This window comes from Myotis lucifugus, unplaced genomic scaffold (assembly GCF_000147115.1).
Source record: "Myotis lucifugus unplaced genomic scaffold, Myoluc2.0 scaffold_0, whole genome shotgun sequence".
Taxonomy (NCBI): Eukaryota; Metazoa; Chordata; class Mammalia; order Chiroptera; family Vespertilionidae; genus Myotis; species Myotis lucifugus.
Window position 1 is genome coordinate 63,202,599 of NW_005871048.1, and position 27,085 is coordinate 63,229,683.

Here is a 27,085-nt window from a genome sequence, read left to right on the forward strand (position 1 = left end):
TTTCTTTTCTTTTTGAGATCGATGAGGATGAACCCTTATTTTTGAGTTTGATTGAAGATCTCTTCCCAAATATTCTTCTGGACAAGGCAGGCTACCCTGAACTGGAGGAGGCAATTGATAGACAGGTAATACATATCACAGGGCATCAAGTACCCAGTCTGTCTCACCTGGGTTTCAGGGAATCAGGTGGAGCTAGTGCGGCCCAAATCTGTGGGTTCCAAGAACAACACCCGGGGCTGTGACTGCTGTTTTTGTGAGTGTATGTGATCAGAGTATATTTTAATATTTATTGCTAATGACTATAGTAACATATAGAATACATACATTCAATTTCAATAAAAATTGCTGTGTAATTTGCACAATAGCGATTTCTGCTGTTCATGTACAAGGATTACTTGATTATATTTTCAGGGAATAGAGTAAAACAAACCTCAGAATGTGTAAATTCTATTTGTTGGCCTAAGACCTGGTTGGATGTGACGACAGTGTTAAGAGAGGCTGTTGCACCCCAGGATAGAGCTCTTCCTGCCGTTGCACAACCTCACGTCCAGTGGCCACTTGCTAGCGGCCCTGGTACTGATGGAAACCAGAGTCCAAAATGAGATGCGATGGGCCAGCAGGGGCGGGCAGGGCTCGCTGATGCCTGCCCGTGCCTGTGTGGCTCTGTTGGTGTCATGTGCAGTGATCTCATGTGGCCCCGCAGATATATCTTTTTCTCCCACAATCACTTGTGATTCCTTCCTGGGCTCTGGGGGAGTCTGCTGCGTATCTATACCATTAGGTGTCTGGATTTCCCATGACACTTGAACAGCTTTAACTTTTTATGGTCTCCTAAGAATGGAAGTGAATTATGTAAACCTTGTGCCTCAATTTCCTTTCCTAGGAAGAAGAGCTGGGGGGAAAATTTCATAGAAATGGTGATTAGCTCATATTTATAAAACACATTGAAATTCCTTGAAGATATTTGTAATAAAAGTGAAATATGGTAGCATTAAATAGATATGTTGCTTTAAAAATCAATATATAAAAGTTTTAATCTTTTTTTTATCAGGTAAGAATGAAATTCGTTTTGCAAATGGTTTCTTTATCAAATGGCCTAACTTACTGTAGCATTACCTAAAAAGCTAAGTATAAAGTAATTTGTAAGGTGAGTTGCATTAGTACTTTGTAGCATGTGAAAAATATGGAGTATATACATAGTGTAAAGTGACACATGATGATTAATCAAAACTATTTAAGTAAAAATAAAAGTATTATTTATAGTGCATTTAAGCATAGGATTCTAGTTAAAAGCATGGGCTGTGGAGCTCAAATCCCCACCTCATAACTTTACAAATATTAATCTTGGTCAAGTTACTTCATCGCTTTGTGCCTCAGTTTCCTTATCTGTAAAATGAAGATATCCATAGTACCAATCTCATATTATTGTTATGAAGATTAAACTTAGGATAGTTTGGCCCAGAGTAACTTCCATACATGTATTTGATAGGTAAAAACTACCCAGTGGACTTACAAAGAGCTTGACGTTTATATGGAATTTCAGTCAGCCTGGTGTGCTAGAAATGTTTCCAGTAATTAAATGTTATCTTTTAAATTAAACATTTAAAATACATTTCATACTTGAGTCTTTATTCTTCAGTTGCTCTTAAGATGTACATTTAATAAAATGTTAATATAAATGCATCCAATTCCCAAAGACAAATGCAGATGTTTCTTATTAGCTTGCTATAACATTTGATTATATTCAGCCTGCTTTTTGTTGTGTACATATATTCTTTTATGCAATATATATTTTTATTGTGATAAAATACGTAATATAAAATTTACCATTTTCGCCATTTTAAGTGGACAGTTTAATGGTTTTAAGTACAGTCTCATTATTGTGTAAACATCACCACCATCCATCTCCAGACCTTCTTTCATTTTCTAGAATGAAACTCCATACTTATTAAACAGTAGCTCCCCATTCCTCCCCCCCCCCACTCCATGTCCTGTGCTTATTTCGAGCACATTGGTAAGCCCGGCTTGCTGTTGATGTGGCTCACTGTAGGGTTTTTGTTATGTTTTCAGGTGGAAGAAGCTGGTTTAATCAGCCATCCTCCTTGGAAACTGAAAGTCATCCAGCTGTTTGAAACACAGAGAGTGCGGCATGGAATGATGACCCTGGGGCCTAGCGGAGCAGGGAAAACCACCTGCATCCACACCTTGATGAAAGCCATGACAGGTACGGGGCAGCCAAGCTGCATTGCTCTGGGGGACACATTTAAATAGTTGTGGCACAGTTGAATGCCCCAAGAGGAAACAAAGGTAGATACATGAATATATTTTTATAGGAGAGAATGCTGCTTTACTGACAATTGGGTACATTTGAGAGAGAACATATTACATTAATGGACTACTGGGGGAAAACATTTCTTTCCATCTTTACTGAGATATAATTGACAGATACCATTGTGTAAGCTTAAGGGTACAAAGTGTTGATTTGATTCATTTATAAATTGCAAAATGATTAACATCATAGTATTAGCTAATAGCTCCATCACATACATAGTTATGATTCCTTTTTTTGTGGTGAGAACATTTAAGACCTACTCTCTTAGCAACATTCAAGTATATGATGCAATATTATTAGCTGTAATCACATGCTATACATCAGATTCCCAAATTTGTTAATCTAATAACTGGAAGTTTGTATCTTTGACTAATGTCTCCCCACTTCCACCCCCCGCCCCCAGCTCCTAGGAATCACCACTCTGTGTTTCTGTGAGTTTGGCTTTTTTAGGTTCCACATGCAGTAAGTCCTCGCTTGGAAACCGACTTTAAGCAGAATGACATATAATGAAAACAATTTACCATAGGCTAATTGATCCAAGCAAGACTTAAATTCCCACGGCATATGTTAACTATACATATAAACTAATTTTCCACCTGGAAGCAGATATTTTTCTGGGGAAGTTAAACAAATGCACTTAATTTCCAGATATCCCTAAGCCTCACATCAAAGTCCCTAGCCTGAGGTCACCTGGGGATAATGGTCATTGCCATGTTCATGATTATTCTTGTATTCTCTGGTTCTGATTGGACATTGATACTCTCTTCCTAAGAGTATCAGCAGCCCTTAGCTGTGCCAGAGTTGAATTCCAAAATTTCACAGAACTTTGGTTGTGGTAATCCATCATACCAGGTCCCACAGGGAAAGGTGCGGGTTGGAACCCCAGTGCGCTGATACTGAGTTGCTGGGAATTGCCTGTATTTATTCTAGGGTCTTGCACACGTTAGATTTAGTCTCAGTTTTCTCAGCTGTGGAATGAAGTGAATTCTGTGCATCAAAGTTCTATCTATTGGGTTTTCACACGGACACAGGACTATGCTCTCAGCTAGCACCTAACTCCACCAAAACGGAGCTCACACCTGCAGGGCTTATCACATGGTTTTCAGTGTGCAGTTAATAGTCGGGATTTTTACATAGCTTTAAAATGATGTGCTCTCCCTTTCAAATTATGCTTAATACATTTGTTGTTGTTATAAAACCGCCTTCTATTAACTACAGGTGCACCTGGTACAAGGACATGAACAAAGTGAGCACTAAATATTAAACCGTACAGATACATTATGTATAATGTGTTTGGATAATTCCTATGGCACCACTGATGTTGGAAAAGCTCTTTGCAAAGTTGAATTAATCATTAGACTATTTGCTGTTTGTTAACTTGTGCTTGGTTTTAGTATCTCCTGTTTATTATCCTATTCTTAGTTTTAATAGGTAGGCAAACGTTTGTTATCTTAAGGAAAACATTATTTCTTGCTGAAAACTTTAATTATCCAAGAGATTGAGAAGATAATTGGGCTGACCTTCTACTGAAGAAGTGCAAGACCCATGTATGTTATTTGTTCCCTTATTCCCCATTATTTTTTCATTAAAAAATACTAGGAGGTTTTTCTAGGTTCTGCACTAGAAATGGGAGAACAGGTATGAAAAAAAGGACATGTCTTCAAGGAGCTTACAGTGTAACGAGTTATAGACACAGGCACAGATTCTTAACAGTCAACTTGGAATCACTATGAGGAAAATTTGGATAATTACTTTGTGAGCAGAGGTGAAGGACAGCAGAATCTTTTCCAAGGAATTATGGGAGGGCTTACCTAGCAGGTGCTACTGCATCTGAGGTTGGAAAGCTGGGTAGCAGGTGGATAAGAGGCATCCTTAGCGCAAGGAAGACTCTGCAGGAAGAAGGGACTGGGGACTGCACGATATACCCAAGGAAGTCCATTGACATGAAGAGAATGTAATTGTGTGTGGGTGGAAGTGGGGGAGATGAGGAGGTATAGCAGATGCTATTGGTGCCCAATGCTGTCCCTTTGGCCTGACCCTGCTATAGATGTGTCTGTTGGACAGTTTCTCCCCTCAACACCAGAGGTTTCTCCTAGTTTTTCAGCTTCATGACTTTCCTTGAAGCTATGGAACTGGCTCAGCCTGGAAATAGGGGTCGGTGAGAATTAATGTATGAGGCAGCCGTACCCTCAACCAATGGGGGAGAACAGTTGATGGCAGATATTCCACCCGGTGTCTTTTAGAGGGACATTGTTTCTGTGACCAGCTCAGCAATGTACCCTTCTCCCTTTCCAATTATGCTTAATACGTTGACGCCTCTCCTTTCCCATCTCATTCTCTTTCCCCTGACTACCCACCAACTCTCAGCACCCATGTTCTTATCCCTGGCTTTGCTTCCAGGGGATTTCAAATTAGTACTGTAGATGTGGCATGAGGAGTTTTGTAAGTCATACTCAATATTTAGGTTTTATGCTGTAGGTTATGGGAAGCCATTGAGCTGGGGAGTGATGTGGTCAACCCTGTGTGTAGAAGACCATCTGCTGGCCGAGTAGAGAGTAAACTGAGGAACAGGTGGCTGGTCTGGTGCCCATAAGAAGGTGACAGCAAGAAAAGGGTGCCTAGTCTATGGCAGAGGCCATGAAAGTGGAGTGATCAGGACACTCAAGAACTGCCTAAGGGGAGAATTGCAGTGGTTCTCAACCTTCCTAATGCCTCGACCCTTTAATATAGTTCCTCATGTTGTGGTGACCCCCAACCATAAAATTATTTTCGTTGCTACTTCATAACTGTAATTTTGCTACTGCTATGAATCGTAATGTAAATATCTGATATGCAGGATGTATTTTCAGGAGTCGCGACCCACAGATTGAGAACCGCTGATTTAGAGGCATTACTTTAACCAACATTTTGGAAGTTAAACATTTTTTCCCCTTAATGCTTTTTCTTAGTGCTTTCATAAAAAATATTATGATATTCTAAATGAAAATGATATAATTCTACCTTAATGAAGTAATTTTTGATAGTTTCTCTTGTATGGGTAACAGACCAAGTCTGGACCTCACCTACGATTCTCTCACACATGTCAAGAGTTTGCTGGCCTTTTGTAAAGTGTGATTAGATTATAAAGAAAAAGTGTTGTTAGTCTTATGGATATCATTTATTGCAAAAGCTGAATTGTGACTAAGTTGAACTTCAGCATCATAAAATACTGCTAATAATTACCTGATTATTTTGTGATTTTGAAAAAAGAGAACTCTGGTCTAATTTTCTAAGTAGGTTTTAATGTAATACCCTTTTAAATGTGCACATATGTGTACCATATGTGTGCCTGTGTCAACCTCTCACACAGTGTGCAATATTTTAGTATCTATTTTTATGGTTTTATACTTTAAACTTTGTCACTTTTCTGCTTATCAACCACAGTCCTTACATATAGAATCCAGCATATTTAAGAGTAGTTTTAGGGTTTGAAAGATTCAAATATCCTTTTTGAGGTTGGCCACAAAAGAAAGTTTTTGATTCCTGCAACATATTAGTTTAGCTTTTTCTTTTTTTCCCCCCAAATGAGCAAGAACACATCCCAGCAAATGAAAGCTGGTAATGTACATACAGAAACCACTTTTAGGTGGTATGTCATATATAAGATGTAATCCAGTACACCATAAACCAAAAGGTTTTTGAGCTGTGAAATTTGAAGAATTTCCAGATTACATTAATTTCTTCATCAATCCCAACATGGTGTCCTTTTTCTCCTCTTATGTAATATGCAGTTTTCTTTTACAGAAGGTAAACACAAATGCAATTTAACCAATAAAATATGAGGCTAATTATGACAACTTGGAAATTCAGTTAAGACATGTTTTCAATGCAATTTTGGATTTTCATATTTTGAACACCTGCTGACTCTACACTGCAAATTAGTGCAATGTTGCATAATGACGGTTCACTGTGCACCTGAGTTGTGTAAAATGTGGATTTACTTGGTCTAGATTGTGGAAAACCACACCGGGAAATGAGGATGAACCCCAAAGCGATTACGGCCCCACAGATGTTTGGTCGGCTCGACGTGGCCACGAACGACTGGACTGATGGGATATTTTCTACTCTTTGGAGGAAAACATTGAGAGCTAAGAAAGGTAGAAGATGAATTATAATACTATTTTTGACATGTACTTCTAAGTAAAGTCCTTGGTGGCTCTTTAAAATTAGTAGAAAAACTGTGTTCTCCATATAATATCTTAGTCAAGGCTAAGAAGTCATAAATCTGTATAATATCTGTGAATGTTGAAATACTATTGATTAGTGTATTTAAAACCTCTTTCATTCCTTCTCCCCCTTATTTTTTGGTTAAGAAGGGAATTATTTTCTTTTTGAAAAAATGTTCCTGTATTCCTCTGATATCTTAGAATAAAAAAGATAGAAAAAGTTGTTAAGGAAAATTGATAGTATTTAATAAAGTGATTTTACCATAACTATTTTCACTGAGTATTTTAAAAATGTTGTTCTTAGTTAAGTACAGCCTATTAACAAAAACCGAATTCTCCAATAAAATCACTGGAGGAAGTGGGCTTCTTTGGAGAGAAAATTGTGTATATACAAAATGAAGTCTATACTGAATTAATAAATTATTCAGATTATATATGTATAAGTATATGTTTTTATTGATTTTAGAGAGAGAGGAAGGGAGAGGAAGAGGTAGAAACATCCATCGATTGGCTGCCTCCTGCACCCCCCCTACTGGGGATAGAGTCTGAAAGCCAGGCATGTGCCCTGGGCCTGGAATTGAACCAGTGACCTCTTGGTGCAGGGGTTGACGCTCAACCAACTGAACCACACCAGCCAGGAACAAATTACAGTTTAGGTGTTTGATTGCCGTTTAAAGAGACTCATTAGGGGCTACATTTGTGTATGTATGCTCCCCCCCGCCCTCCCACACACACCTTTGCTTGTATATTCTAGGGGAGCATATCTGGATAGTTCTTGATGGTCCAGTCGATGCCATCTGGATTGAAAATCTGAATTCTGTTTTGGATGATAACAAAACTCTAACCCTTGCCAATGGTGATCGGATTCCCATGGCTCCAAACTGCAAGATTATTTTTGAGCCTCATAACATTGACAATGCTTCTCCTGCTACCGTCTCAAGGAATGGAATGGTTTTCATGAGTTCTTCTATCCTGGATTGGAGTCCTATTCTGGAGGTATGATTGGAGTCTTTCCTTTGTGTAAAGACAAAGCAGATCCTTTAGTGTTGTTCAGGTAGAGTGCCTGCTGATTTTTCTGAAGACCGCAGGGTGTAATTGCACTTTAATGCTACCGTTTATGGGAGATCCTTGAATGCTCTGGGACATGCAAACCGTGATGGCCCCTTATAGGTTTCTTCAGTGCTCTTCTAATCACGGGAGATCTGTGATTTCCAACCCTTAGGTTGGGGAGTAATTGCAAGGCCCAGGTGAATCAATAACCCACTGAACAGTGACTGAATAAATAACATTAAAATTTTTCACTTTGGGGATTCATGACATTTTTAAAAGGTATTCATTCGCATAAAGTTTGGGAGCAGCCATCTTAGAATATTAACTTGAAGAGGACAATTTATTAAAATTGCATAGAAGGGATTTTTATTAGACTCAGGATTATAATATTTTAAGTTTTACTTGGAAATAATATTTCAGATAATTTCTCTTTAATGCATGATAAGGGATATTATTTTATTACTACCAATATATCCTAGAGTATATTACTGATAATTAGATTATAATTAGATACTATAGTGTAAGGCAGAATGCTTATTAGATAAGCCATCTGTAAAACTTTTTTTGACATTGTTAGTCAGATTATTTTCAGTTACATGTTTTGGAGATGATTTGGATAGAAAACTTATGAATTCATAATTTGGATGGTGTAGATGTTTATTTTATATTGCCATTAAATTTTTGTGCTTCTGTTTGTGTATGGGTATATCCTGACTTATAATAATGCATTTTCAGAATTTACACATCTTTGAGTTTTGAAAGGGTTTACATCTGGTAAAGTATGAAGATGTGAAGGAGGAGATTATATAGCAAAATGATACTGACATTGGTTATGTCACTAAAAATTCTTCTAAAGGTTTCAGATTTCACAAATACGTTATCCATTCATTAAGAAGAATACAGAGCAAGTGTTCTCAACCCTGGTTTTGCAAAAATAGTCACCAATGACAGTTCTTATAACACAGATGATTGGGTTACCTCCCCCCCCCCGCCCCCCCCCTCCTCCCCCTGTCCCCAGGCTTGGTAACTACAGGTACAGCATACTCCAAGTCAAAGTGTATTTATGCGATTTCCCCCCAAATTCACAAAGGCTTTAAAAATACTTTTATGCTACTAGCTAATAAATATTGTTATTTATGAAATGAGCTTCTATTATATCTTGTCAATGTTGAGGCTGAATTGGGCATTTACATTAATGGTAGACCTACGTAATATTTTTATATGCTTTTAACGAATGCAGTTTCTTCCTACAAATGAATGGGAAGAAGCAAGACTCACAACAATCTGGGAGCAGTGCAAGGCGCACTGAGGGCGTTATGAGAGGGCAGAGTAATGGGGAGGGTGTTCATGGGAATCTCAGCCCCAGGGAACCAAACTGATTCCTGGCCCCGGGGTTGATGTTTTTGGTCCCATCGACTCAAAAGTGCTGTCTTGTTTTCATTTCATGAGTTGAGTAATTTGGAACCAACATTATATTGCTTCTGTTTGGAGTCTTTAAGAATGAGCTGATGTCTTCATGCCAAAGGAACTTTCTTCTCCTTAAGAAAATACTGTTTTGTGTTAAGTGCTATTTTTGTTATGAATCACATGTACTTTCCTAATATTGGGTTGCACAGATGACTAAATTCTCTAATTTCTTGAGAATTCTTTGATATTTTTCTACATTGGTTATTAATTAAACCATTGGTGAAAATCTTTGTTTTCCATTTTGCAAAATCTGGGTATGGATTTCCTTTGTTGATCTTGTATTCTGCTTTGTTTTAAAACATTATTTCCATATATTGCCCCCTTATTTTTTCTAGCATATTTTAATCAAGAGCTGAATATTTTTTCTCCATATTGGCTTTAAGAATTGAGCATATGTGTAGTGAAGTAGGTGACTGTGTGGATGCTGGAGCCAGATTCCAGGTTTGAATTCTGGCCTTGCCACCTACCAGCTATGGGATCCTGGGCATGTTACTTAAATTCCCTGGGCTCCAGTTTCTTCATATGTAAAAGAAGGATAATAATAACTCTTACTTCATAGAATTGTTTGGAGCATTTAATGAGTTAATACATGAAGGAATTTATAGCAAGGCCTGGCCCATCATAAGTGTGGTATAATCATTAGATATTGTTATTAATCGATATTTTAAAAGCTTTTGTTCCACCATGACCATGTCGCTGGTGTGCTAATAAATCTAATTCATGCATTAATTTGTACATGGACAGGGCTTTCTTAAAAAACGCTCACCTCAAGAAGCTGAAATCCTTCGGCAGCTGTACACCAAATCTTTCCCCGCCCTGTATCGCTTCAGTATTCAGAACTTAGAATACAAGATGGAGATGCTCGAGGCCTTTGTCATCATGCAGAGCATTAACATGCTGCAAGGTCTGATCCCTCCAAAGGTAAGTGGCTCGGTTTTCTGGAGAATTTCTCTCTCATTGGCGAGTCACTGTGCAGAGGGCAATATTTGAAATTGCTTTTGTTAGAGCTGTGGGGAGGGGAGATGTCTCAAACATGGACCTGCATATTTTTTCTCCACCACCCCCCCCCATAAAGCAAGCCGTGGTTTTGTAATTTAGTTGCAGGTTTGAAAAACAGCTTGGTTGGTTTTCCTTTAGATCAGTGTTGCACTGGTTTCCCAGTCGTACTCATCTTTCCCTTGTTCTTGTTTTGGGCGAAAACTGTTGACCCTTTTATATCTTGGCTATTTTCCTTACAACATCAAAGCAAAGTTTTGGTTTGAGAGTTACGTAATTACATTTTGTTCTTTCGGTTCAGGAACAGGGTGTGGAGGTCACGCCGGGGCACCTGGAAAGGCTGTACGTCTTCTCCCTGATGTGGAGCGTGGGGGCCCTGCTGGAGCTGGGGGGTCGGCGCCGGCTGGAGCACTGGCTGCGGTCTCAGGAAGCGCTGGCCTTGGACCTGCCGCCTCTATCCGGGACCGACGACACCATGTTTGACTATTACGTCACATCTGATGGTAAGGATGCTCGCTTCCATTTATATGTAGCCCACGAGAACAGTTTTATATATATGGTAAAACTCTTGCATGTAAAATTAAAATGGAAATTCTCATGTGTGAAGGATGCTAATTGTTTATTTTTCAAATATCGTGTACTGAACTTTTAATGAATTAAAAACAAATTTAACCCCCCCAAATCAGTTCCATATTAGCTATTCATGATACAATCAGTAATTTATATAAAAATTACAAAGTGTGAAGTATATTTTTAGTAAATATGTGTACCTATATACGTCTATATCTATACCTATACTTTAAGTATTTATATGTGCATACATATATATAAAGTACATACATATCCTATATAATAAAAGGCTAATATGCAAATTGACTGAACTGCAGAATGACCAGTTGCTATGACACACACTGACTACCAGGGGGCAGATGCTCAATGCAGGAGCTGTCCCCTGGTGGTGAGTGTGCTCAGCCAGAAACCCTGAGCCGGCTCATGGCTGGTGAGTGCAGGCTTAGGCCTGTGGAGGGCTCCCGGAATATGAGAGGGTGCAGGCCAGGCTGAGGGACCCCCCTCTCCAGTGCACAAATTTCGTGCACCAGGCCTCTAGTACAGATATGAAATGCATATATATATGCAATATTTATATATGGCATCCTAGGGGCTTATATTTTTTGTCTCACAATTAAGGAAGTGAGTAATGAAAAAGTTTGTGAGGTTAAACATTTAAAAATGATTTTATGTACATACCACTGTCACAGTGTTCTGTATGTTTATACAGACTTTATGTTATTGAAAACCTACATATTTAAAAGAAAATTTCAGGATTCTTTGAAATATTTCTTAGTAGTATGAATTTGGAATAGTTCCTAGGGAAATTCTGACTCAGCTAACACATACTTGAATAGTATTTAGATCTCTCAGATTTCAATGATCTTTATTTTATGGGGAGTTTTTGGAAGATGTCTTTATGAAATGTCAAGGATGTCTGCTCATTACAGTCAGTTAAATTATTAATAGGAGTGACTATGGCGAGGTGAATGTTCTGTTTACCTCAGGTAAATGGATGCACTGGAACACCTGTACCGAGGAATATGAGTACCCACCTGACACCACCCCAGAGTATGGCTCCATCCTGGTGCCGAATGTTGACAATGTGAGGACTGACTTTCTAATTAAAACCATCGCTAAACAGGGCAAGGTATGGCTCTTTAACTTTTATTAAAAATTACATATTTAAAAATGTCATTTGAGAACACAAATCTAAATGTTACCCTGATTAGTATGCTTCTTTTATTATTCTCCAATAACAATATTAGCATTGAATAGCTCTCATTCATAATTATTTCTTATGAGAGAAGGTGAATTTTGACTTGTTTTTCAAAGAGAAATCCATGTCTTTGGATTATTGTATTTCTTTGCTAGGGCTGACATAAGAGCTGGTGGCTTAAACAAGATACTTTTTCCCCCCCCCACAGTTCTGGAGGCTTGAAGTCCAAGATGAATGTGTCAGGTTTAGCTTTCTTTCTGAAGCCTCTCTCCTTGGCTCACAGAGGCCTACTGTCCTCCCACAGCCTTTATCTGTGTGCGAGCTTCCCTGCTGTTTCTTTGTGTATCCAAATGTCCTCCTCTTATAAGGATGCCAGTTAGACTGAAGTAGGGCTCACCTTAATGCCCCATTTTAACTTAATTATCCCTTTAAAGACCTTTTCTCCATATATAGTCACATTCTGAGGTACTAGGGGCCAGAGCTTCAAACTATGAATTCGGGGGGGGGGAGCGTAGGGGGCACTGTCAGTTCAGCCCATGACAATCATCTTATTGTATTTCTTGGATTTCTTTCTCAACCCCTATTGTAGGCTGTGCTGTTAATCGGTGAGCAAGGAACAGCTAAGACAGTCATAATGAAAGGATTTATGTCAAAATACAATCCTGAAAGTCACATGACCAAGAGTCTGAACTTTTCTTCTGCAACCACCCCACTCATGTTTCAGGTACTGGCTCTTGGGGTTTGCTTAGCAGCCCAGGTTTGTGATAAACTGGAGGCTCCGATCTCTCTACCGTTCTGCTGTGCCCGCCGAGCTGCTTCTCCACCCCCACAGCCATGATAGATCCCTACATTATCTCTCTTATTCATCTGCAGTAGAATTTCTCCCTGATTAGATTAAAACATATAAACATCTTAAATAATGGAGAAACAAAAAACTTATATAAGGTATCAAAGACCTTGATCCTGTTTAAAATGTCTATGTAGGAAAGCCTGCAAAATCTAAAGTGGACTGAAAGAAATATTTATACCTCCACCGAAACCTACTTCCTCTCCTTGTTGTTATCAAACCCCAGTTTTTGAGTCCCTGTGCCGGCATGCATGGCCCAAAGAAATGCAGGGCCAAATCGCAAGATACGGTGGGTGAATTAGGGGTTCTGCGTTGTGTTAGAAACTGAGTGGCCGGAGGTGAGGTAAGGGTGATACCTCATTTCTTTAGCTCTGGAGGGCAGCTCTGAGGTCTGCCCTGGTCTCCCTCTGTCTGGTTTCATGGAAAAGTAGCTAGGGGCCATTCCACCCTAGGACTCAGGAGCTGAAACATAACTTAGGCCAAGATGTTGTCTTAAGTCTAACAGAGATCCAGACCTTGTAACCATTAGTCAGGTCACGAGGCTTTTGTCTTCTGCTGCCTCAGGGGTTAATGATTATTGGAAGGAAGTCTAGGTCCATGACGTGGAGAGAGGGAGAAAAAGATGATTTTCTAAAGCTATAGTCACAAATCAAATCAAATCATTAGGACCCTCAAGTTTCACTGTCTGCTTTTCTGTGGGTGTTACCATTATTCTAGCCTTTAGACTGGATCCATTGGAGGTATCTTTGATGGATCTCTTTTGAATCAAGGGCAGCTAATGTATCTAAGGAAATACTTGTCACATCCTTTCTTTTTCCTTCGTTCTCCCTGTCTGCATCTACATAATCCACTTCTTGATTCCACACCAGGGGAGCAGCATGAAGGAATCCCCAGCTGGTCTTTGTTCAAGTCTAATTCTTTTACAGTCTACCTTTTACTCTCCTTCTAATCTCCGGTTCATATATTGTCACTTTTATCTGTTGTTCCCTGGCTTAACATTTCACAATAGCTCCCATTATCAATTGCAACAAGGAATAAAATCGTAGACTTTTATACTAAGGATGCTACCCTATCATATCATTGAAGAGTCACAGGAAACCCCCCACCCCCCACCCCGAATTTGCATTGCTTTTGTCAATGAAGCTGCCAAGAATGACCTGGGTTTGCAGTGGCTGGTTGGTTGTTTTCTCCTGTTCCTAAGTCATCTAAGACCCTATTGAAATGGGAGGAAATCCAAAGTGTCATTTCATGCTTCAATTGTTCTTAAATCACCTCTCATATCTTTATCCTTCCCGGACAAAGCTGGGGGTGCAGCCACGGGAATCTAGGCAGCCACCGCGGCTGCAGCTGCGAGGGAGGGATCCAGGCAGCCGTGGCTGCGAAGGCCTACTCTTGCATGAATTTTGTGCATCAGGCCTCTAGTGCATTAATAAAAGGACACATTTTATACATTAAAAATGGAAGGGAAGTTTTTAGGAGATCCAAATCCCAAGAAGTTTGCTTTTGATTAACTTTGTTGTTCTTTAGTTGTCAGAATGAAAATATCAAAGAGCAATGAAAAATATTAAGAGCATAGCTAAATCATGGCATTTTCTGACTTAATGTAATTGGTGACTGCAGAATGCCAATAAACTAAGACCATTGATTAAGTTTCTAAATAAGACTGCCAACTATGTAATGCTCTTCTTTTAGAGGTGGCATTTTTAATACTGCTAGCCTTCAATCAAATGAATACCATTTCACAGTGTTGTGATGGTGTTACTGGGAAGGAGATCTGGCTGGCCCTTGGCAGGTCTGCCTAGGCTGGCTTGTAGTGTGTGGGTTCTTTACTTTGTTCAGGAACAGTTTCACAACACGAGTCCAGGTGACTATGAGGGAACATTTATTAAAGCTGAGGACAGTAAAACAAGAAAGGGCTTAGCATAGAAGAAGCAACAGGTGAGCCTAGGCTGGGCTGCCCTCGCTCTCTGGGAATTGAACCTGTAACCTTGGTATATGTCTCTTTAACATAAGATATTAATTAATTTTCTGGAAAGAAGGCATGTATTACCTAGAAAGCAACCCCTTTGTTTCTTATATAGTTTATGCAATATAGTTTATGCAAATTCATAAACTATATAATAAACTTCTAACAATGGTACCATATTGAAGTGTGATCATTAGAAGAATTATGAAGCAGGATTTTCTGATTCACAAGTACTTTAGACCAATTCCCTCCTGTCCTTCAGTGTGAAGGTGGTATCAACAATCCTTTTGTTTTCTCTTCAGAAACATCACAGGATCATATACTCTGTTTAGTGCCTGTTTTGACTACTAAGCATCCAAGCTTTTGATTAAGTTAGAGTCATTAGTTTTAGGAAGCTTTCGATTAGCCAAACTGCTGTAATTAACATTCTCACTGTAATTTTCAGCCTTTTATGCAGAACAAGGGCTGATGGAGCCGAGCATTTGTTTCAGTATCTCCCACTTATCTGGATCCAAACCAAGTTGAAATTCTAGATGAGAAAATGGTACTGTTCAATCATCCTGTGTTGCCATGATAGCACACAGTCTATTTTCAACAGGGTTTCCTTTGTGTTCACCATGCTATCGCTCTCATATCTTTCATCAGTTGAAGGACTTGCTGTATGTCCCTTTTTGCCTGGGACAGTCCAGTTTACTTCCATTGTCTGAGATTAATAATTAATGGCATGCCCTGTCACGATCAAAAGTGTGTGCTTTGGGCAAAAATTATATGGTCACCCTATTCTTTGGTGGAGAGAATTCAGTTGGTCTTTTAAGAGACTTCTCATTTATTCCACAAACAGATATTGTTTTAACGTATTTTTCTATTTTTTTGAAAATAATCCATACATATCTTTCAGAATTTAAGCAATACAGAAAGATAAGAAGAAAGTGAAAGTTTCTTAAGAAAATTTTCTAAATTCTGAATTTATCTCTTCTAAAAATAATCATAAAGTGTTTTGAATGTAACAGTATTATAAATGGTTTGCATATCAATAGGTTTTGTTTTTTAGAAAAATAAGACTCAAAGAGCTGGGAAGGAAATTCCATTTTTTTTTCTAGACTCAGAACTGTGTTTTCAAATGCAATTGTAGGCAGAAGCCTAAGCTACACAACAAGGAGCCAGGATTTGCTGTGGTGGAATTGGAGCTGGGCTCCTGTGACCTCTTCTAGCCTCATCCTTGCTTCATGCAGGGGTCCCTGCATTAGCAGAGTATTCTTTTGACTCCGCAAAACACAATTGGAAGACTATTTTGCAGAGGGAGATTATGTGAAAGTATTTTTTCGTGATCAAATGTCAGGTGTTACTGTTAATATTAATGCACTCAGGTGGAGGGAGATGAAAGTTCACACAGTCAGGGGCAAAACCTGAGAGAGAAACCTGGTTCCCACGCCTTCCAGGTGCTTTCCCAGCTCACCCCTGTGCTTCCTTCTAATGGCTTGTCTTTATCCACATTGACATTCAAATAATTGATTCAATACTTAGTAATGCATTTGTTTTATTTTTACCTTGTAATTATGCACTATTATATTTTCATGTTGCTTGCAACTACCATTTGTACAAGGCTAATGATGGTGGTGATTTCACAGCATCCTGGGCATTTAACATCCAGATAGTAGGAGTTGGACTCTGTACCAGGCGCTTCTTCTTGTGCTTCGTCTTCTCTCTTCTGGAGAGGGATGAAGGAGATCCTTAGCCAGAGGGCATGCTAATGTGGGATGTCATTACCACCAGAAAGCTAGGCAGTAGATTTTTTAATAAAGAGAATAAACTCTTTATTGTGAGAGATACGACAACCGCCACCTGTATGGCTAGGGTTCAGGACCTGGAAAAGGGCCATGCACAAATGATGACACTAGACAAGACATATGAATTTGGAAATCATAGGGGGCCAGGCGGAGAACCCAACTCTACTGGAAGGGCTTCATTGGTGCCAAGGCCACGCTTGCTTTTTATTCAATTTTAGATACACATCTTGCCCTAAGTAGGGCAGGCAATTATGGTAGCAGACAGACTATCTTAAAGGTCAGTAAATATTAGTAAAGATTCACTTTGAGACTATTAGATCTTATAGCACCACTGTCATAACTGGGATAACCCTGGTTTTCCATCTGTGTGTGAGATAACAACACCGGGGTCTTTTGTTTGGTTCTATAAATTGCTTAAGATGATACCATGCTGCCGAACCGGTTTGGCTCAGTGGATAGAGCGTCGGCCTGCGGACTCAAGGGTCCCAGGTTCGATTCCGGTCAAGGGCATGTACCTTGGTTGCGGGCACATCCCCAGTGGGGGGCGTGCAGGAGGCAGCTGATCGATCTCTCTCATCGATGTTTCTAACTCTCTGTCCCTCTCCCTTCTTCTCTGTAAAAAATCAATAAAATATATTTAAAAAAAAGATGATGTCATGCTGACTACCATTCCCAAATTTCAAAGTAAAATGTTTTTGTTTATTCTCAGAGAACAGTATAAACTTTCCATAATCCAGGCACTTGCTAGAGATTTCAAAAATTTTAAAAAATATGTTTTTATTGATTTCAGAGAGAGAGGAAGGGAGAGGGATAGAGAGATAGAAACATTAATCAGCTGCTTCCTGCATACCCCCTACTGGAGATGGAGCCTGCGACCAGGGCATGTGTCCTGACTGGGAATCAAACCGACCATCTCTTAGTTCATGGCTCAGTATTCAACCGCTGAGCCACACCAGCCAGGTTCCATTTTTTTTTAAATCAATAGCTGGGTTGAGAGAAGTAACATTTTAAGGAAGAACAGTCATCTACATCAGTATTTCAGAAGTTGTGTTTGGCTAATGCTTATCCCAAGAGATTTCTCTTGCGCAGAAATGGCTACTCCAGGAATATGTAAATAAGGTTCTCATAAGGAACACTAAACCAGCCTGTGAGATGAGCATCAGTCTATAGTTTGTTTTTATTGCTAAATGAATCTGAATGAATCATGATCTGGAAGGGCTGGAACAAAGAGACTGAAGAATATTTATAAATGAGACTGGAATGGTAAGCAGGGAGCATTATGGAGGTCCCTGTAAATCACTAACGGGGAACCACTGGAGTATTGATTAGGGTTACATTGCCGCTTAGGGAGTTCATTCTGCCTGTGGAGGTGGAGAACAAGATGGAAGAGATGTGGCTGCGCTCAGAGGGACTGGAGAGGGGGTGGCTGCAGTAATTCCTCAGGAGGGAGGTTGGCTGGACCAGGAGAATAAAAGTGGGAATGGAAACAGCACCGAGACATTCAAGTTGTGGTTAGAAAGCAGAACTGACAGGTTGAGTGGATATTGTTGGTGGAGAGGGATGGAAGAGAGAGAAATAAGTTAAAAATGACTCCAGGTTTCCTGTCTTTATGTATATATCAAATGTTGACTGATAAATACATTGGGCCAGATACCCTTCTAGGCACTGAGGATGCAACGATGAGAAAGATACAAGGTGTTGACCTCCTTACATTCTGGTGGAGGAGACAGGCAGTAATTAAGTAAACTAATATACCTATTTTCATTAACTGGACCATGGTTTATATCACCAAAACAATGGGAGAGGTGGGAACAGAAGTCAAAGAGATCAGGGAGAATGTGGGTGATAGGTTACTACAAAAATGATCAGTAATTCTTTAGGGATACAGGAAATTATAAGTCACACATGTGTAGGACTTATAAAGAAGTTTCCATACTGACTGGAGGAGGCTAGGGAGGCAATTTAAGTGATTGTGACATTAGTCCCCATGAGAAAGACAAATAGCTGACCTCGGGCATGTAGGTAGTTGGGGGCTAGTCCTGAAATGAGCACACAGGAGTGGGTGCAGACTTTGGGTGAATAAGAGATGTTTATGTTTAGATATGTTGATTTTGTTATGCAATGGGTCATCCAAGTGGGGAAGTCTAGTTGGAGATACCAGTCCAAGTATGTGGTTTCCCCACACATTCCCAAATAGGTGTGTGGGGAGTAAAACACACAATTACTGTGTTTCAGGCCTTCAGGAGGTCCCAGCAAACTTCAGAATTCATTAGGTAACTATTTAATGGGCAGCAATTCTAAAAACAGAAAGAAGTCTCAACTCCAGGTTCACAAGCTATTTATTTGTTCTCCCTACTTTGTTTTTGTCAAATTAGCTCTTTTATGATATATATAGCTTACTAATAATTTCCTGCTATTTCAAAGAAATTAAGGTCATAACGAAGGGGGAGAAAGTGCAGGTATGTGGCTATTGCTTCATATTAACTCACTTAGTCCACCTATGGCTTTTAGCTCTTACAATCTGCCCCCCCGCCCCCCGCCGCCCCCTTAAGACATAAAATCTTTATGTGCCTGTGTGTTCTCACAAATAGACCTGGGAATGCCTGGAAAGCTCTAGTGCCAGAGGGAGGTGTCGGGAGATTATTAATTGCCTTATGCATTTAAATTCATTGGGAAGCAGAGCTAAATTTAGCCTACTTCATTACTTCAGACAGTTTGCTTCTATGTCAGGGAATATAAAATTCTTGCACTGTTGTCATGGGAGATTTGTTTCACAATTGAATGAGTTGTGATATATTTATATATCTTTCTATATAAAACCGGTGAAAAATATTCATATCTTTTGCTATTTATTATTTGTTAATATGAGGATAGAAACTTAAAATTTAAAATTACCAAACTGTGACCATTTCCAAGGACAGATGCATAGATTTTTCCTTATATCATAGCCTTATTTTCTGGTTGTACCTTGGATATTAAAGTCATTTTTTACTGGTTTACTCATCATGAAATAAGAGAAAGCTTTTTTGGATAGGAGGAGAATGCATTTTATGTCAATACACCTCCACTTTCTCCTGTATTTATGCATTATCTTTAATATGACTTAAAATCAAGGATCTGTACAGTGGTAGGACTGAAATGAGGTCTTTAAGACTGAGCTTCTAAAGCAGGCGTGGGATATACTCTGGTGTCTCTTTAGATCCCATAAATCTTTCATATTTACTAAAGCAGGGGTGGGGAACATCCAGTTCTCGGGCCGTATAAAGCCCATGAAATCATTTGGTCTGGCCCTGCCAAGGCATTAGGGCTGAGTTAATTAAATGTCTGACCAAATACAGCAGGCTAATTTTTAAGTTGATAATTTTGTATGGCCCGAGAATGATGTTATAAATATCCAAATGGCCCTTGCAGGAAAAAGGTTCCCAACCCCTGGCTAGAGCATGGGAACCACAAAGCCCTTTCTAATTTCTTTGCGGTGCTAGCTCTGGTTAATCAGTGCATACATTTTTGAATGACTGATTAATTTACAAACTACATTGTACTACCATGGAAATGATAACATCATAGTCAACAATCTGGGGTCCCTCTTACCCCTTTCAACACTCCTTCCACCAATTTTTTTTAAGTTGAAGTATAATTGACACATAACATTACATTAGTAGTTTCATCAGTTTTAAGGTTCTTTTTCATATTGCTAGGGAAGTGTTTTTATAGAGCACAGTGTAGTGTCCTGTGCCACCTAAGCTCAGAAGGTGGAAATGAGAGAGGAGACGTGGGTGAGTGCTGTTCATTTTGTCTCAAGGGATGAGAAGTGATGCAGAGTGAATCTGCCCCAGAGCAGTGAGTCTGGATGGCGTCAGGCCACAGGGGCCAGGTGGCAGCCTCCTCATGGAGGGAGAGCCGTCTTCAGCCTACAGCAGGCTGAGCAGCTCAGAGCCCAGTCCTAAGAAGCTTCTTGGATAGTAGCCCTGTTTACCTTTGTTCCTCATTATAAAGGCTGGCCTCTTTGAACAATGGGGGTGGAGGTTAGAGTGTCAGCAACATAGGCATAATGAGACAAAAGTAAATTTGTAGACATGGCCTGAAGAGTCCCATCGCATTAAAAATTTACATGGATTAGAATTTTATTTACTCCTAAAATAAATCATGTTTTCAAAGGTTGTAAACACTCTCAAGATAATTTGGGCACTTTGCACCCTGCATTCCAGCTTTAAGGGGAGTTTGGGTTGTTTTTCTGAGTAATTCCTGTCAATTCAAGTGTCCCTAAATTTTTAAAATAATTGACCACGTTTTAGGGGATATTTTCACAGGCGTTTCTGTTGGCTTTCTTGTTTAACAGAGGACAATAGAGAGTTATGTAGATAAACGCATGGGTACAACATATGGCCCTCCTGCAGGAAAGAAGATGACTGTTTTTATCGATGATGTGAATATGCCAATTATCAATGAGTGGGGAGACCAGGTATGTCGAGTCTTATTGTGCTCTTTCTTCAATTCAGTATGGACTTATTCTTGATGAATCAGTATTTTTCTGATTTTCCAACATATAATTCCTGAATTCCCATCAAGTCCATTGATTTGAAGCATTCAAGAAGTTAGGTTCCAGCAGATAAAGGAGTGACATTTTAATTCTGAAAGTTGTCTTTCCTAGGTTACTAACGAGATAGTACGGCAGCTGATGGAACAGAGTGGTTTTTATAACCTAGAGAAGCCTGGGGAGTTTACCAGCATTGTGGACATTCAGCTTTTGGCAGCCATGATCCATCCGGGGGGTGGACGCAATGATATACCCCAAAGACTCAAGAGGCAGTTCTCTATATTTAACTGCACGTTGCCCTCGGATGCTTCCATGGACAAGATCTTTGGTAAGATGAGTGTTGATGGGGCTTGGGGAGGGAAGAGCAATTCCTTGTGTTCCAACGAGAAATATATTGATAGAGGTTAACACAGAGGGAGCACTGGGTGGCTCCTTAATCTGTTGCCCTTATCAATCTCTAGTACTGTATTTTGTTTATATAAGGACTTATATAATGCGATCATTTCTTCATGGACACACAAATTTGAAGTCTGGATTGATACAATATCAAGCCAAAGGTTTATATAGCTGGTACTTCAACCAACCCATATAATGATTCTGGCCAAAGAAATAATTTTGCACAGAAATAATTTTGCACTGAGATTAATTATAGTCTCATCTTCTGAATAATTTATAGAGTAATAAATCATTGATTGATTACATATGTAGTATTTCAGGAATAATTTTATTGAAGAAACACAAGCCCAATAGATAATCATAATTATTTAACTGAGTAATAAAAATGATTTATAACCAATTTTGGAATTATTCTTTGCAGAAAAAGAGTGTAAGTTATGTCATTTGTCTTAAGTATTAATTTAGTATTTCTGAACCTGATACTGAGAAAAAACTCCTAAGGATTACCCTAATTAATTTCTGGCAGACCAAAATGTCAACTTAGCACCATAGGCAGCGCCTGCCTTCAATTACAGCAGTGGGCAAAGGTTTGAAAACCAAATGACATGTGAATTATCTAGACTTGGGAAAAGTAAAATGGAGCAGAAAGTATGACTGTTACCATTTTTAATTATCTTCTTTGGGGTTTGGGGCCTGGAAAGTTTTATATATAAGGTAAATTAAAATATTTTGTAATGCATGAAAATGCAACAAAAGAATGGAGAAATCTTAGAGCAGCTATGAAATCTTCCTCTTTCTTATCTCTTTTATAAGGCATCTTTATATATTTATCAGTTACCCATTTAATAATATTGAATTAGTTCAGCTAGCGTTGCAGTAGTATTTCTTAATCAACTTTCCAGTATTTGAGTGCTAACCTACTTGAACTTGTATCTACTTTTTAGGTGTTAAAGATAAGAGAACATACTATAAATTTCCTTAATTTGTAGTTGTATATTAAAATGTGTAATTATATTTGTGCAAACTCTGCATTATAATGTTTTTTATTTTAATTTAGTTGATTTGAACTGTCAGTCAAACTGTTATGCGTCTTTTCCCCTTTCAGGTGTCATTGGGACAGGCTACTACTGTATCCAAAGGGGTTTCTCAGAGGAAGTGAGAGATTCAGTGACAAAACTGGTTCCCCTGACACGCCGACTGTGGCAGATGACGAAGATGAAAATGCTCCCCACCCCTGCAAAATTCCATTACGTATTTAACCTTCGAGATCTTTCCAGGATCTGGCAGGGAATGCTGAACACCACCTCAGAGGTTGTCAAGGAACCAGATGTAAGTAATACATAAGAAAGAAAGACAGACAACATTGTTATTCACCATACACCCTAGATTTTCTTAGTAATGTAATCTTTAGTGGAATTATGACAATATTTTTAGATGTTTTAGAACGGATATTTTTTCTTTGCTGTTTTTAAATGAACACAAATAAAGAAACAGTATGTCAGAAAATTTTACTTAAAAATTCTAATTAATTTAAGGTTTATGTTTAAGGAAATGGTATACATAGTTATTTTCTGTTAATAGAGTAAAAGGAACAATTGATTTTCTTTTCTCATCAGACCGTATTTTTTTAAAACTAAATAATGGAACAGATCACTGTTGATTTTATTGTATAAGAGTCTTCATATTTTAAACATGACATTTTAACTTAAAAAGTAATTATCTTTAGAAATAATCAAAATTAAAAAAGAAAACATTTGTTGTTATTCATTCATGATCTTTCCTTTCCATATCACTGAATGCATTGAAAGAATTATGTATTGCTAACATTGAATGGAGGCAGAATAGAAGAAAGAAAGTTCATTTGACAGAAAAATGAGCATTTGTACATCCACTGGAATATAATGGTTCCTAGCATTATAGAATTTCCTTTGAATAAGGAACCAAAGCATGGCTTGTGTGCTCAGGCTAATGTGACCTTGGCCCCTCTTTCAGCCTTTTATGGAACCAAAGAGGTCGTTAAGCAAATGGGTTTTAGGGCACATAAAAATACAGAGAAAATTGAGATATCAACTACACGGTCACTAGGCACAGTGTGTTGACTATTTAAAGGAACAACGTTACCCAGATGCTCACAAAGTAGGAATCTGCACTGGTTGACTCTAAGACAAGATATTTTGGTGAAAACTAACTCTCCTTGTTACAGAGAAGTGAGAGCCATTTTAACAGCAATGAACATTTTAACTTGATTTTTCCTTCAAAGTTATTGACAAATTAATGGCATGATGGAATAGAGTTCTCCGGCATTACTTTTTGAGTAGCCATTTTTTGATGTTTATTTTAAATCAGTATAAATAGTTTTAGCAATTGGTTTTTATCATGAACTTTTATTTTAACTGAATCATTGGGTATATTTCACTACACTCCTTTTATATTTTGGCAACTAAATGGCATTCTATCATTAGAAATATAATGGCTTAAAAACCCTTCCAACTTGCAAAATGTTGCCAAGTTAAGACATTTCCACCAGTCTTTCATATCAATGAGCTTAGGCAAACATTTGTTCTGCTTGCTATAGGGACAGGTGTGTTGGGCCATTATTTCCTTAACTTCCAGTTAACTTTTGGCCCTGAATTATCTAGCTTAGGTGATTGCCATTTTTTTCCTTTTTTTGCCTCAAATTATCATCATATGGTGTTAAGTAAATATACCTTTGTAATACCTCAACTGTATAAGTGAGAGTTATTTATACACTGCATTTTATTTTATGGTCTGGCTACATGACTAATACAGACTAATTTATCATAAACATAAGACTTTTAAATAGAATATTAGTTTGTTGGTTGATCAGAGTGATTTTAGTATTTTGTCTAGAGATGTTTTCTTTTTCATTTAAAGAATGGAAATGAATAGAACCTACTTTCTGTTTAATATTCTTGAATGACACAGATTTGAAATGAAGGTAAGTATATCTTAACCCCAACTTTTCAAAATGTAGCACCTTAAATCAGTAAGGATAGTACTCTACAATATCGTGACCTTGAATTCCCATCTCTGGCATAATGGCAACCAGTAACACATTTTCACTGTGCTTTCTACAGGAACTGTTAAGGCTCTGGAAGCATGAGTGTAAGCGCGTGATAGCTGATCGTTTCACGGTGTCAGACGACGTGACCTGGTTTGATAAGGCTTTAGTAAGTTTGGTGGAGGAGGCGTTTGGTGAAGAGAAAAAACTCTTGGTGGATTGTGGAACCGACGCTTATTTTGTGGATTTCTTGAGGGATGCACCCGAATTGACAGGTAAACTATTGAAGCAGAATTTGAAATTCCCCGAAGGGATATCTGAAGACAATAGGTTTGTCCAGTAAACTTTACTGAAACAAGCCTGGGACCATGCTAAGCATGCAACAAATATAGAATGAATATGTAAGTGCATACTCCTGGAGTTCAGAGCTTAACTACTTTTTATGCACATGAGTCTTGGATATTAAGGTAGAGTTTGGAAACAGGATAGGACAAAATAGAGCACTTGGGACTTACAGCTGTCACACAGACGTAGATGTGAGGAAGTGACTTGGCACACATTAGCTGGGCAAGTCTCTGAACTTGACTGAACCTCATTCTCCTCATTTATAAAAATGGAAATATTCATATAGGCATCATGGAGCACTGTGGGGAATAAATGAAATGCTGTCTGCAGAAGGGCTTGGGCCATCTGTGGCTCATAGTCACTGCCGAATGAAAGGCAGCAAAAATGATGATGATTATTTGGGTCTTCCCGAGTGTTCACAGTCAAAAGAAGAACCTCAAACTATCTGAGAGGGCCATTGCATGTAATTAGAAAGAGATGGGTGATGTGGAGGCAAGCTTTTGTGGCTATGGTTCCATGAAAAATTGAGACATACTTTACTTTTCTTACGAAAAGAAGTATTGCTCCAATTATTTTTTTCCCTTAGAAATTTTTTCTTTCTTTTATTGAATGACCTCTTCTGAACTGAGGATGAATTTTAAGTTAATTTCCAAATTTAAAAAGGCATGTTTAAACACATGCTATGTATATCTTTTAAATGATTGAAAATGACAAGGCAGCCCCTTTCTAGATTTAATAAGGATGTATGTGATCCCAGTTTCTGATTGAAAAGTGTAAAAGGAGGTTTATTGCTGGCTGTGCAGTTGGAAGGGACCTTCTACAGAAAGACGCTGACACATTTTATTTTAAATCAGGTCACACAAATACAAAAATGCAGTAATGGTAAGAGCATTTGCTAGGTAATTAGAATTTATGTATTTTATTTCCTCTAATTGAGAAAGATACATATTTAGATTATGATTTTCAAGGAGCAAAGCACAAATGCTTTTTAGGGTGGGTGGCATCTTGAGGCAAACAATCTTTTGTGACTTCACAGCACTTTGTTCCTTGAAGCTTGAGTTGAACATTGATGAAACAGTGACGTGACTATTGAAATAAGTTAGAGCTTTGCAAATAGGCCATGTTAATGATTATGTTAAATCAACTTCTTTTCCTTGTCATAAAAAGGTTAATACAAAATTATATTAGGACAGGGTCAATTGAAAATAATTAGTATTAGATTTGGAGGGTCCACTCACCTTTTTAGTACCCAGTGAATTTCTAAGTTGTTATTAGTATATTCAATGAATGTGTCACTTTTTTTTCCTGTTACTGTCACCTGATAGTGAATTTATATGTGCTCAGTTTAGCTTTTTCTTTGGTATTATGCTTTATAGTCAAAGTTGGAAAAGTGTTAGGCTTGTATATGATATGTATCTAATGAAAAATATATTGATTTTAATATTTTCCCAGTGAAATAATTCAATATGTGTATTTATTTAGGAAATCATTATTCTTTTTCTCTCAACCCTCGACCTCCATTCCCTCAAATTTACTTCTATCCTTACCACTAACCTGAAATTTCTGAATTATAAAAATTGCCTGAGCAGATGCAATGATCTTTTTATTCTTATTAAAAATAATTTAATTCTTAGCCTCTGTTGCTGATATTGACATTACATTATTACTTTATTTGATTTTCATTTGGACACTTAGGTGAATATCTCTGGGAGGATCCTTGAAATGACAATGTTCAACTATGGATGCAATTTAATTCAGTATTTATAAAATTATTTGAAGTTGGCCTTTTCTGGACAGGAAAGAACTATGACTGTATAGGATCACAATAATCCGAATGCTTTTAGTATTTGTTGCTTTCTTTTATAACAAAACCTAATATGACATTTAGACAAAAATCAGTGTTATGTAGTATTAAATCATGGAGTTGTGAGTGTACTAATTTACATTGAAGGAAGTAGGAAAGCCCAGCAAGTTGAAGACATTTAATTGATTCTTTTTTCCCCAATCCCAGGAGAAACATCTGAAGAGGCTGATACTGAGATGCCCAAAGTTTATGAGCCAATTGAGTCTTTTGATCACCTCAAGGAGCGTTTGAATATGTTCCTGCAACTCTATAATGAGAGTGTCCGTGGTGCTGGCATGGATTTGGTGTTCTTCGAGGATGCGATGATCCACTTAGTCAAGGTCAGTGGCCACACCCATTAGTGCTTCCCCAAAGTGACAGACTGTTGGTTTCACACCAGAATTCCCCCCTCCTCTTTCATTTTCATCTCCTAGGAGAATTTTTAGTCTAAAAATAAACTCAGTGCTAGATGCCAATTTAATTTCTAAACTGAATGCAATATGTCACACATATAGGCTTAACAT

The 27,085-nt window shown here is 38.3% G+C and overlaps 1 protein-coding gene across 1 annotated transcript in view; it reads left to right on the top strand.

Annotated features, from left to right (window-relative positions):
- Positions 1-27,085, top strand: part of DNAH5 (dynein axonemal heavy chain 5) — a 212,465-nt gene that overhangs the window by 121,327 nt on the left and 64,053 nt on the right. Inside the window, 13 exon segments of the mRNA XM_023752286.1 lie at positions 18-125; positions 2,071-2,224; positions 6,322-6,468; positions 7,292-7,533; positions 9,799-9,975; positions 10,352-10,553; positions 11,607-11,749; positions 12,408-12,542; positions 20,758-20,880; positions 21,070-21,283; positions 22,457-22,680; positions 24,450-24,648; positions 26,730-26,902. Of these exon segments, the coding sequence (XP_023608054.1) occupies positions 18-125; positions 2,071-2,224; positions 6,322-6,468; positions 7,292-7,533; positions 9,799-9,975; positions 10,352-10,553; positions 11,607-11,749; positions 12,408-12,542; positions 20,758-20,880; positions 21,070-21,283; positions 22,457-22,680; positions 24,450-24,648; positions 26,730-26,902 (2,241 nt within the window).